This window comes from Orcinus orca, chromosome 8, assembly GCF_937001465.1.
Source record: "Orcinus orca chromosome 8, mOrcOrc1.1, whole genome shotgun sequence".
Taxonomy (NCBI): domain Eukaryota; kingdom Metazoa; phylum Chordata; class Mammalia; order Artiodactyla; family Delphinidae; genus Orcinus; species Orcinus orca.
In genome coordinates this window covers 2,780,001-2,793,702 of record NC_064566.1, presented here as the reverse complement: position 1 = coordinate 2,793,702, position 13,702 = coordinate 2,780,001, and the positions used below count along the sequence as shown (strand labels likewise).

General features: G+C 53.9%; 1 protein-coding gene across 6 annotated transcripts in view; it reads right to left on the bottom strand.

Moving 5' to 3' along the window:
- SHANK2 (SH3 and multiple ankyrin repeat domains 2) overlaps positions 1-13,702 on the bottom strand; it is a 559,408-nt gene that overhangs the window by 435,555 nt on the left and 110,151 nt on the right. For all 6 annotated transcript variants that reach the window (XM_049713021.1, XM_049713018.1, XM_049713020.1 and 3 more), the window contains exons 4-5: positions 5,057-5,260; positions 154-225 (exon numbers count right to left, since the gene is read on the bottom strand). In XM_049713021.1, coding sequence (XP_049568978.1) covers positions 154-225; positions 5,057-5,260 — 276 coding nt within the window. The remainder of the gene's footprint in view (positions 1-153; positions 226-5,056; positions 5,261-13,702) is intronic.

Genomic DNA, 13,702 nt, shown 5'->3' with positions numbered 1-13,702 from the left:
GGAGACGATGGTGGTGTTTAACAGGGCTCTGGCGGCAGCAGGGGCCTCAGCGTCTCACAGGAAGGAGAACCCTCTGCCCAAGAGCTCCCGCGATCTCTGAGATGATGACACAGAAACGAACACCAAGGCTCGACACAACCAGTCCTCGCTTACCTTCGTGTGCAGCTTGGCCAACTGTTTCTCATCCAGGTTGGATTGTCTATACACCCGCTTCTTGTAGCGAAACTGGCACAGACACACAAACAGGAAAAAAAGAAAACCAGGTAAATATTTCACGCAGCCGTTCAGAGGAAACACCTGCCTTGTCCGTGGGTATTTCACCCGGGGCGGGGGCTCCCTAGCAAACCCTTTTGTGTTAAATAAACTACTTGCGTTCGCACCACAGAGCCTACGACAGCGTAAGGGTAACTTCTGCAGAGATGCTGCCACCGTTTTGGCTGGAAAGTCACAAAAAGAAATGAGAGCAACCCAGACTCAGGAGCTGATGTGCTCTGCTCTCCTCTGCATCGTCAGCATGCAGCAAATCAGGACCCGCTTCTCACGTGGGCTCTGTCTTCGACATCGTCAACCTTTATTAAACACACTCAAGAAAAGCCCCAGCCTGGCAAAGCCCTGCCCTCAGCCCACAACCTCCGCCTGGGACTCTGGGGCTCAGACTCACCCCTTCAAATGGCACGGCACCTCCTCTAACCTGGCAGAGACGTCATGGAAACAGAGGGGCTTGCTGAGTAAGTCTACCTTGCTCAGGTAGAGTGATGGCGCCCGGGAGGGTGCACTGGGGCCGCAGACTGCTTCCGAATCCCCAGTGCCTTTCACCCGATGCCCTGTTCCTTCTCCTGGGTGCCCTGGCTGCCTCTGTAGTACATGCCCTGTGGCGGGTTTGGGAAGGAGGCTGGCAGCTTGGGAGTCACTGGGACTCTGAGGTGAGACACGGCTCCAACTCCAGCCCCCCCACTGCCCTAGTGTAACGAAAAGTGGGGTCCGGCTGCTCGCCGCTCAAAAGCCAATAAAGAGGCCAGGTTGGTGGAAAGGCGAGTTTGCCTTATGTTGTTGCTGGCAGCCTGGAGGCAAGGGAGGGTGGACTCCCATCCAAAGGCCAACTCCCCCCCACTGACAATCAGTGGGCTAGAGCTTTTATAGACAGAGGGAGGGGGCTCCATGCAGACACAGCACGGTCAGCTCTGGCAGTCATCTTGAGATTGGTCATCGGTACTCTGACCAGCGGCATCTTGATTGCTTTAGGTCCTGTTAGCCTCAGTTCCAGGGTTGGTTTGTTCCCATTTCTTTGAGGCCAATTCTCGGAATTGTGGCAGCTTATGTCATGGCTACAGTCTGGTCACCATGCGGTTAACTGCTTCCACCTGGTAGGGGTTTCAGTATCTATAAGACAGCTCACAGGATACGGCTCAGAATATTATCTCTAGCCCTTGAGGAGGAACTAAAGGTCCTTGACTATGCTTAATGACTAAACTATTATTATTTGGTCTCCTTTGACTGTTTTCCTTTGTTTCTGCATTTTCTCACTTCTCTGATTAAACATATTCTTTTTTTTTTTTTTTGCGGTACGCGGGCCTCTCACTGTTGCGGCCTCTCCCATTGCGGAGCACAGGCTCCGGACGCGCAGGCTCAGTGGCCATGGCTCACGGGCCCAGCCGCTCCACAGCACGTGGGATCCTCCCGGACCGGGGCACGAACCCGTGTCCCCTGCATTAGCAGGCAGACTCTCAACCACTGCGCCACCAGGGAAGCCCAAACATATTCTTTGATTAAAGTTTTTCCACAGACAAAAGGCAAGCGGAGGACACGGCGGGGAGGGAAGGCCCATAGGGTCCTGCTCCGTTTCGCTAGCAGCCGAGTCGCTGGGCTGGACACCTGCCCCATCTCAGACTCTGTTTCCTTGTCTGTCGCACGGGGATCACAGAGCTCCCAGGGTGCCCCGAGGATTGAATGTGAGCTTCCTGGCACAGAGCCGGTGCTGGGCAGACGCTGTCTTACCCTTCCCTCCCCAACTTCCCTTGATTCCCTCCCACTCCGAGGAGTTTAAACAAGCATAGGCGTGACACAAAGGGTGCAGAGCAGGGGGTGACCTAACCCTGAAAGTCTCACCCCATGTGAAGTTTCCAGAGCGACCACCTTATCATCTCCTCCCCTCCACTCCAAACAAAAGAGCAATCCCACAACAGACAAAATCCCTCAGTGCCACAGACCAAAACTTGATAATTTTTTTAGATGCCGAAATAAACCAGTGAAATCAGAAAGTCCCGTGAAACGCAGGCCGCACCCCGTTCCTGGATCACGTGCACCGTCGCCAACGGTAAGCGTCCGCCTTCTCGAACTGACCTGGCAGGAGGAGACGCAGGCCGTTTTAGGACTCTAGCCCTCAGATTCTAGACTCAACCAGGACAGCACAGTCTGGGCACGGCCGGGAAACTCCCTATTGCTTATCTTCATGCGTCACGGCTCTGAGGCTTCAGAAACCACTGAGAGTGACGTGAGGGGATGTAACAGAGTTTGCTAACTTGGCGGATCTGTAGGAATTCAAGTCCATGGGTGCTTTTTCCGTTATAAAAAGAAATATGCTGGGGTCGATAACATCTCTTGGCAGGAGGGGGACACATGGAGGAGGCACATGGAGGAGAATGTCTATTTCCACAGTCATAAATGTTTACGGCTTGTGGCTAGAGGGATGTAGGCTCAGAAACACACATCCTTTCCTTGCTCTTTTCTCTGTGTTTCATACGTAGCCAACCGTGTTTTACGGCCACGATCCAAGGCAAAGAGCTCAGATCCAGGCTGCCCCTGGCGTGTCCACCTCCAGGCCCGGCTCAGCCCCACACAGCGGACCACCTGGCAGGATGGTGATCCAAGGAGAGGCACGAACACACGTGTAAGTGGCTCCTTCATGGCAATGAGAGCTGATGGCAAGAGCAGCTACAGCACCCACCAGTGCAGGCGCTCGCCCATCCCCAGCCCTTATGCTAAGATCACTGTCCCAAGGAATAGCTCACCCGAGCCTCACAGCCACCGAGAAGATGGTAGTAACGTTCCCCCGATTTCAAAGCTGGGAATCTGAGGCTCAGAGAGGCTGTTGGGTGGCATGTAGGGTCCCACAGTGACCAGGACTGGACCAAGTCCATCTGATGTCACAGACCACCCAGCCACATGGGGCAACGAATGCTCATGTGCTCGCCTCTCAGTCTCGGCTGCCATGAGTCCCTGGATGGGACAGCAGAAGGACACGCGTGCCGGCTGCCCTGAAAGGCAGGGCACAGCCCTGCCCAGGTCCCACCGGGCTCTCCCAGGCCTCCTCTTGTTCGGTTCTCGGGGGCTGGGGGACGGGCCCATGTCGCCTCCTCCAAGATGCTTTCCGATCAAGGGTAGGCTCCGGACTGCCTGTTCTCGCCCTGTTTTACTGTCTTTATAGAAATTATCAGCCCCCAAATGAGCTGTTTGTTGACTGTTCCTGGCCCGTCATCTACAGGATTGTAAGCTCCATCAGACCAGAACCTTGACTGTCCCATGCACGTGGGCCATGCCGAGAAAGGGGCAGGCTGTGAGCAGTCCCCTGACAAGGGGTTTTTCAATGGACGCCCAGCTCACAGGTGAGCAAACTGAGGCCAGAACAGGGAACCACTTGACTCCCCAGAGGCATCCCAGCTTTTCCTGACGGAAACCCTTCTCCTTGGTCCAACACATGTTGGGGGTCTCAGAACCTCAGCTTCAAAGTCACTGTCAGACCGGGGAATGTGCAGATGAGGGGCTGCCGGGGTCCAAGATGTCTCTGACTTCAGACCAACCCCCTTCGAGGGCCCAGATGCCACCCATGATGCCACCCTCACAGGCTCTCACTGTTGACTAAGCTGAAACGAATGCGATCACTTGATAATAATAGCGACGTGTGGGGTCACAGTAGAAACGACCACATTTCCACCTACTTGTGTCGCTGTCTTAATAATTGTGGGGCAGGGGAGGAGGGATAAACTGGGAGATTGGGATTGACATATACGCACTACTGTATATAAAATAGATAACCAACAAGGACCTACTGCACAGCATGGGGAACTCTACTCAATATTCTGTAATGACCTATATGGGAAAGGAACCTGAAAAAGAGTGACTGTATGTAGACGGATAACTAATTCACTTTGCTGTGCACCTGAAACTAGCACAACATTGTAAACCAACTATGCGCCAATGAACATTTTTTATTCGTTTTTATTGGAGTATAGTTGCTTAAAAATTAATTTAAAAATATACCACGTGGGGCTTCCCTGGTGGTGCAGTGGTTGAGGGTCCGCCTGCCGATGCAGGGGACGCAGGTTCGTGCCCTGGTCCGCGAGGATCCCACGTGCCGCGGAGCGGCTGGGCCCGTGAGCCATGGCCGCTGAGCCTGCGCGTCCGGAGCCTGTGCTCCGCAACGGGAGAGGCCACAGCAGAGAGAGGCCCGCGTACCGCAAAAAATAAATAAATAAATAAATAAACAAAAATATACCATGTGGAAATACCATACGTAAACTCAGGGTGCAGCAAGCCCGGGCTCCCCAGGGCAGAGCCGGGGGACACACGTTCTGTGGATGTAAGGCTGCCGGGTGTATGCACCCACCACTTCACGAGTCAGCCCAAGAGCACGTGACTGGCCACAGCGGCTCAGAGAACCCACAGGTCATTCCCGGGAGTCATGCTTCTGACAACAGCTGGATGGCCACGGGCCACCCTGAGCCCAAGGGCGGGGTGTCGGGGGAGATTCAGGGAGGTAGAGGCAAACCCCATTCTGCGTCCCCAGGGCTCACAGCTCCAGGTGACGCAAGCCTGAGTCAGACCCATGGTCCGCTCACACCAAGATGTCCCTCCAACAAGTTCATCCAATCCACAGCAGGAAAACAAATGGCTAAAAATTGCACCCTGGTCCGCACATCAGGACAATATCTGCTGCGACCTTGAGAATGCACACTACTGTTTTGAGCTAAGAGCGATTTCCCAGTCCGAAGCAAATGTGGAACTGGGGGAAGGTCCTCCCTCCACCATCACGCCCAGGCTCTGAGGCGGCGACCAGTACCTCCAGGGAGGGGATGCCCCTGCCCGCGGGCTGCGGGTACGCGCGCAGAAGCCGTTCCTCGTCCAAGAACTTGCCGTCTCGCCCGTCGCTCGCCGGCTGGAACAGCCCGTAGTTCAGGACGTCCTTCAGGCTCTGGTTCAACGAGCACAGAATCCGCTGCTTCGCAACCCACACCGTCGCATCGGGGTTAAATCGAATGCACTTCTGCGCGGAAGGACAGAGACCCCTGGTTAGTGATGCAGGATGCCACCCCGGCACGTGGTCAGAGATGCCACAGGTGCTTCCATTCCATCCCGAGAGCTCCTCTGAGCTCTGGACCCCCTGGCTTTTCTGGATGAAAAATACGACCTTCTTGTCGCTTCGGTAAATATAAAAGGGGAAAAGCTCAGATCGACTCACTGATTCTGTGGCCTCAGCTCTCACCATTGGCTCCAATCTCTGGGACCAGCCGTGTTTGCTGGTCATCACTCCCCACCACCTATTGCCCTGGGCAGTTCTCTCACTTGTACGGAGCTTCTCAAACCTCCCTGCTTGTTAAACACAGACTGCTGACCCGCACCCCCTCCAAGCAGAGTGTCTGAGCCAGCGGGTCTGGGTCGGGCCCCAGAAGCTCCATTTCTCACAAGTTTCAAGGTGCTGCTGTAGCTGGTCTCGGAAACAGACTGAGGATGACGGCGCGAGTGAATTACAGTGTGGCTTCGTTTTTACCCCGATCGCTCTCTCTTGGCATCTCAGGCCCAGGTGGACGTCTCCTCTCGTAACCTCACTGATGGGAAAGCCCAGGGCACAAGCGCCCCACCCCCCTGACTCTGAACATAACAGCTGCAAAAACACTGACGCCGCCCCTCCCAAACCATAAAGAAGGGCAATTATGAAGAATGATTTGATTTAGAAATCGTATCAGTTGCCGTGAAAGTTAATCTTTGAAAAAGTTAAATAGTACAGACGGTTTCTGCAAACCAACCACGAACACTTTTCAAGAACAGAGCGAAGACGCTAAGAACCAGAATGACACGACTTGGCCACGTTCCCAGGTCCCTTCAGTGAGACCTGCCAACACACCAGGAAAACAGACGTTAGGCCAAATCCGCTTCTGACCATCACTTCTAATTTTTACTGAATTAAAATTATACTCTACTGCACGGCCATCGGCAGGGGCTCAAAACTGTGCTTAATCACTGTAAACGCGTTCAGAAACGATCAAGTTTGACTGCGTACGAGGCTGGAACCAACTCTCTGCAGGAGGATTCTGCTCGCCCAAGGATGCAAAAGGCGCTACTATCTCCCTGACCCTCTGCCTCGGGGGAGCTCCTCCCTGCTGGGTAAGAGGATACCCCTACTCTCGACAACAGGTTGGTTGAGCAGGCAGCCCGGAATCCCACTGCCGGGAAACCTGACCCCACGGGCATGAATGTGCCATCTGTCCCTCTCCGATGGCAAAGACTGAATTCAAGAGTAAGGCTCAGAGCTCCTCTTGGGGCTGCGAGGCTGGGTGGGGGCCGATCGTTCGCTTCAGTGACTGCCAGCTGCATCCCTGCCATCTTCGGCTGAATGAGAAGACTGTCTGGAAACTCCCAACACAACAGCGGAGCTGTATCAGAGGTGACCAGGTAGGGCCGTGGATATCTCGCCAGTTCCTGCTTTGAGAATCATTGTCGGCCTCTGGTTCCAGCTCCATGGACGCACGAACTCAAGTTCCCTTAGAGGCCGGCATCCACAGCGGGCCTGAGGCTCCCTCCCTGCGGCCGGCAGAAAGGATCCTGCCAGCAAGTGGGCGCTGAGCAAAGCACAGCCTGAAACCCCCCAGGGGATCTGTGTGGCGACTGTAGATGATCCCAGAGACTGGTGCCCACGGCCACTTAGGGGGCAGGGCTGGGGACGCTGAGTCGCGACAGGCCAGCCCAGCACAACGAAGAATGTCCCGCTCCAAAAAACACGCCTAGAGGGCGCCACTGAGAAACCGCTCTAGAAGCAGCAGGAGCTCGGAGGCCAGAACGGCTTGGATTTCCAACTGCCTACACTAACCTCGGGATCCTGGGCAAATTTACCAACCCAGTGGTCCCCCTGTTTCTGTGATGAAAACCATGGTAACTGCATAACTTGCAGGGCAGTTGTAAGAAGCAGACGGAACATATATAATACATGTCATTATGGGTTGAATTGTGTCCCCGCAAAAGATAAGGGTTCCTGCCCCTTAAGGAGCTCAAAGCCTAGTGGGGTGTGATGACGGTGGTGGTGTTGATGGTGTTGATGGTGATGGTGATGGTGATGATGTGGTGGTGTTGATGGTGGCGATAGTGAACACAATGGTGATGACAGTGGTCATGATGATGACACAGTTGTGGCTGACATGTATTGACTCCTAAATGCCAGAAACTGTGCTAACTACATTTGCCTTCAACACAACCACGAGTGGAGAGTCTTATTATTATTATAATCATTATTATTGATATAGTGTGATTATTGTATCAATAACTATAATGAATATATAATTATATGTTAAAATACAATGTAATAACAATTATTACTATTCCCATTTTCCAGATGAGCAAGTTGAGCCTCCGAGACTCACGTAACTACCCCAAGGTCACGTGTCTAGAAAATGGTGGAGGTTCGATCCGAACCCAAGCTGTATCAGCCCGGCTCCGAAGTCCTCGCTATTTAACTGACACGTCATTTCCTCTCTGTGCCCGCGGCACCTCAGTGCGGACAAATCATAAAATACCAGACATCTAGTCACTGAGAAAACAGAAGAGAATACTTACGTTCAGGTCCTCTGTGGACCAGGGACATACTGCCTTTGTTCAGATTTTCCAATGACCTGTCAATTTGCCCCAATGTTAAATGTTGACAGTTACAAGGGAGAAGCAGTTTCACCTCCATAGCAAGGGACGCTATTTGGGAGATGCTAAATAACTTTTTTCAAAGAAGGAAAGGCTACGCTCCGAGATACTCTGAAAAATAGACAACGTCACAGGTCTCAAGGCATGTGGTGCTGTGCAGATTAGCCGCGGACGTGTCTCCCAGAAAAAGCAGGGGAGCGCCACGGATGTGGTGTCCTTTCTTCTACTTAACAGCTGGGCTTCAGGGAGGATGGACAAAAGAAAACCCCCGAAGAACAACAAAGCACTTCAAACAAAGATTTTCACCCTGGTGTGAATTCACAAGACTAACAGAATTTTGGAACAGGCTCCTCAGCCAGCAATGGTGACAGTGGTGGACGGGTGGCAGGACCCTGGACACAAAGAAAGGTGCTGACCATGAGCCCAGGTTCACCGAGCAGGGAGACGCAGGGACCTGGACGCCAGCTGACAGATGAGTGGCTCCAGCGTGGGCTAAGTGATGACACCAACCTAACAACTCAACCCCCAAACAGACGCCCCCATCGTCCCTCCCTGCCCCTCCCCTCCTGCTCCCCGATCTCAGCGGCTGCCCCTCCTCCCATGCCACAAACCCAGGAGGACCTCTTGACTCCGTCCTGTCCCGCAGCTTCTGGACTGGTCTGCATTAATCCATGACCTCAGGTGTGTGAGTCCTCATCTGTCCCACCTCCACTGCCCAGCAGCCCCAAGCCTTTCTCACCAGGTCACTCCAGTGGCCACTGCACTGAGCTCACCCCATGTCCCTCGGGCCCACACAACCTGACTCCCTGAGCGGCCGCCAGGGTCCCCTCTCAAGCCAATAACTCCCCACATCCTGCCTGTCGGTACCACCTCTGCCCTGGCCCCAACCCCACACACGTGTGCACTGGCACACACACACATGCACACGCACATAAAAACACACACACACACACAAACGTGTACACAAACGCGTAAGGACACAAACACACATATATACCTGTACATACACACATGCGAACACATACACACACACAGACACACACACATATGCACAGACAAACACACACGTGCACACACACTCCAGCAATGCGCAGGCAGTCCTCAGCAAAGCCAGGCCACATGCGCCCCCAGCCTCCAGCACCTGTGCACCTGTGCTTCCAGCTGGCCGTCCCCTCCCCACCTCGTCTACCAGCTGAAACTGCACTCACACCTCCCACAGGGTCAGGGACTCACCCTCTCTCTGGTCTCCCAGCTGAGCTGACCGCTGGGCTCCCCGAGTTGAACCCACAGCCCACGGACCATTCAAGCTAATCTGGCTGCCCCCTGCTCCCTCCTGTCCAGCCTGCAGGTCACAGCCTCTCCGTCCCGCATTTCTTGTCTCCTGGGAGGTGGGACACGCATGTATTCCTCCTCCCTCTCTCCTGACACGCAGGTAGGAGTCAGTACCTGTCACTCACTGATCTCCTGCTGCGACAGCCCAAATGCCAGGACATCCAGATGCATCTCAAGGCCGCCCGGTGGGTCTGGCTGAGCTGAGTGGCTTAAGACACAGGACACTTGCGAGAGGATGTAAGGGCATCTCCAAGACCCACGTCAGAGTGCTTCTCGCTTACATCCTGACAAGCATAGCGCTCAACACGGGAGCTGCGTGGTTTGGAAATGGGAGGTGCAGAGACGTGCACACTCTAACAGAGAGAGAAGGGGTTGTGACCGGCATCAGCCCGGATGACAGGAGGGCAGCCGGCATCCAGGAAGCTCCGAGGACGCCCGCAGGCCAGCTTCAGCGTCCTCCAGAGGGAGGCACGTTCAAGCCCAGGTAACCATCTACGTCCTCCTCCAAGATGCACCCATTCACATCCCCCACCCTCTCCCTCCTCTCCCGGCTCCTGGCACCACCGGCATTCGGCTGGCGACAGCGCCCCCTGGCCCTCCGAGCTGCTGCGTGACGACAGGGTTTATGTCCTGTTCTTGCCACAACCATACCTGATGTCCGTGCAGCTCAGTGGATGTCACTGGAACTGAACTGCACTGAACACAAAGTTCCATACGTGGAACCGTCCTGGGTGACAGAACCCGGCAGAAAAGCAAGGTCCCCACGGGATCAGGAAGAGGATGGTGGGAGCTACCATTTCTCGGGGCCCCGCGTTGCACCAAGTGCACCGAGACCTCATCAGCTCCTTGAACGACCCAAAAATCCTGAGAGGAGAGACACACCACCAAAGTGGGCAGAGCTGCGGTCGGCGTGCAGTCAACACGCACGAAACTCTGGCCCTTCCGCTGGTAGAGCTCATGGTCAAACTGAAATCTACAGTGAAGAGAGTGAGAGAAATCCTACATGGCCAACGTGAGCTGTAGCTATTCTGCAAGACATGAGGCTGAACCTGAAATACCTGGACTCGAGGGGAGGCACCCTGGCCCTGGAGACAAAGAGAGGCAGGCGCCCAGCCTGGGGGAACCACGCAAGACCCTGGATCTGTGTGTATGAGTCAGCTTGGGCCACTGTAACAAAACACCACAGCCGGGGCGCTTAAACAACAGACATGTACTGTCTCCAGTCCTGGAGGCTAGAATCCGAGATCCAGGTGTGGGCAGGGCTGGGTCCTCCTGAGGCCTCTCTCCTCGGCGTGTAGATGGCCGTCTTCTCCCTGTGTCCTCGCGGGGTCGTCCCTCTGTGTGCGTCTGTGTCCTGACCTCCTCTTCTTATAAGGACACCAAGTCCTATGGGATTAGGGCCCCACCCCAGTGACCTCGTTTCACCTTATCCATCTCTTTAAAGATCCTCCTTTCCAAATACAGTCACCTTCTGAGGTGTTGGGCGTCAGGACTCCAACATATGAATTTTACGGGGACACAAGGCAGCCCATCACACTGTGACCACGGCCAAGCCTCTGCCACACACAGAGGGCCACACTGGGCCGTGTCTGTGTGGCCAACTAGCTCACAGGATCCACAGAGGGTCACACAACCTGGTGCTTTGGGGTCACGTGTATCTACCGGAGGGGCTGGCCCGTGGGGCAGAAGCAGGCAGAAGTTGGACAGGCTGTTCTGATTCACAAAAACACGGCAAGAGAATTCTATGTAAGAGAGTAAATTGCTCTCCAAATCTGTCCTGGGCCCTGCAAAACAGAAATGATGACAATGGTTGTTTTGTAAGATGTCAGAAGGGTAAGATGTGTCTAGACAAAGCTTGAGGAATGGTAAATATTACACTGTGTAAAATGTCTGTTGTTACAGTGAGCTGTCTGGAGGCCAAGGGAAGAAGCAGCAACATGGGTTGGATTACACCATCTATTCAGATCACCTCCCCTGCCACAGCTGCTCACTCATGGTCCTCAGGTGAGACTTAAGTCCAGCTCACTCTTGACTTCCTCCCAGAAAAGGCGAGAACGTGGGGGTGGCCTGCTGGGTCGTGGTGCTGAGGGAGCCCCCTGCATCACCCCCGTTCACCTGTTCAGGATACCGAGCTGGAAACACGGACCCCAGTGCATTCAGGAGGAACGCAAGATATCCTGAAAGAAATCCCAGTTTCTGAGCACATCATTCATTGCAAAAGAAGCACATTTCACACCATCCTCAATTCTTTCGGGATGCATTTCAAAGGCCCTTGATACACAGAACCTGCCAGGAGTCATTTAAAGGGGCATCGAGGGGCGGCTGGCCTCTAATGGCTGTTCACGCGCCATCTACAGACCCGCCAACCTCTGCCCCCCAGGACTGTGAGGGGCGGTTTCCGCATGCAATCGTCCAAATGAAACAATGCTTTTTGCCGCGGACAAACACCACCAGGCTGCACCTGTGGTGGAAAACATGGAGACGCTGGCACGGGCAACACACGAAAGGATGTACGTGGAACGGGGAAGACGGTGGGTGACTGTGACCGAGAAGGACAGCCTGGCCCAAGGAAGCTGATGGCCAGGAACCACACTAGTGCCTCTGAAGGTTTAAACACTAAAGGCCAAAGTGGCTGTGGATTAGGGTTAGGGTTTTTCCAGTCGGAATAACATTTTCCAAAGAAAAAATGCTTGACAGCAGCCCCGGATGCTTTGGTGAAGTGGTGGGTGGACCGTGCATCCTGGTGACCTTTAAGGGGCCAGCTAGTGGTCCTCTGCGGCTGTCAAGGCCATAGTCACTGAGAGGCACTAGTTAGGCTCTGTCAGAGACTCACACCCTCCCTGGAGGTGAGTTCACTTTCCTCTGTTGGTCCCCACGATTTCAGGCAGGCTCAGAGCAAAGCAGAGGATATGATGCTGGCTAAAGAGGTCCTCCTAGAAGCAGTAAGTGGAGGTGGGTAAGGGCAGGCGGGGGAGAATTAAATCGTCCTGACTGCAGACACAAAGCACTCACTGTGCGCCCGCCAGCCCAGCAAAGAAAGCACGTCAAACGCACCCTCTTCTCCTTAGGTTCTCCTGGAGGAGGTACGAGCAGCCCCAAGCCCAACGAGGAACGCCGTAAACCCTAGGAACTGCTCCCCACGTCACACAGCTGCCAGAGGCGGGTCTGGAATGAATGGACCAGAGGGCTGATGAGTTTCAACTTGGTCCCACTGCACAGGACGGAGCCGCAAATCAGGAGGGTTCACCAGGCGGGGCCACGAAGTGGATTCCAGGCAGAGAAAGGGAGACAGGGGAGGCGTGGCCACATCACATGGGGACAGATGCTGTGCGGACCGAGTGGAATTAAGAGCTCCTGTCTGTCCGCCCAGAAAGGAGGGCTGTGGGCAGAACGGTCAGAACCGGGAGGGAAGGAGCCACGGAAACGCAACCACAGAGCAAAGGTGCTAGAAAAGAGCCTCATCCTTGGCACTAATGCAGAAAATTAACTTCTGATGACTCGTGCCCTCTTATGGCCACTTTCTGGATCATTTTATCAGCCCGGGACATCAGGGAAGGAGGAGAGCTCTGCTCTTCCCCAGGGTGACCTTTGCACCACAATATTCTCACCACACTGTGGGGTTTACAAAGCTTTTGACAGAATGTGTAATAATTCCAGACCCAGGCATTCGTTTCTCGACAGGATTTAAGTGGGTTTTGACAGCAAGCTTAAACAGAAGAGCACACCAAGCCAGACGTGTGTCGCTTGGGCCCCTGAGACCGCGTGAGCCGGCCTGACCACTCTCGTGTACAGCGTGTTAGCCTCACAGCTAACAGGGAGACGCAGCACAGAACCCTTACAGCACACAGAGCTGGGGCTGGTTAAATAGGCTTTTTGCTTCTTCATGATACATATGAAAATAAAGCTCCTCTCCGCCTTTGGCAAGCTGCCCCGCGCCATGAACAGTAACCAGCGCACTCGGGGCCTGACTTTCTTGAGGGCCTTTCACAGGAGGGCCCTTGAGCTTTCCCACGACCCAGCAATCCCACTACCGGGCATGTACCCTGAGAAAACCATAATTCAAAAAGAGTCATGTACCAAAGTGTTCACTGCAGCACTATTTACAATAGCCAGGACATGGAAGCAACCTAAGTGTCCATCATCGGATGAATGGATAAAGAAGATGTGGCACATATATGCAATGGCATATTACTCAGCCATGAAAAGGAACGAAACGGAGCTATTTGTAGTGAGGTGGATGGACCTAGAGACTGTCATACAGAGTGAAGTAAGTCAGAAATAGAAAAACAAATACCGTATGCTAACACATATTTATGGAATTTAAGAAAAAAATGTCATAAAGAACCTAGAGGTAAGACAGGAATAAAGACGCAGACATACTAGAGAATGGACTTGAGGATATGGGGAGGGGGAAGGGTGAGCTGTGACAGGGCGAGAGAGAGGCATAGACATATATACACTACCAAACGTA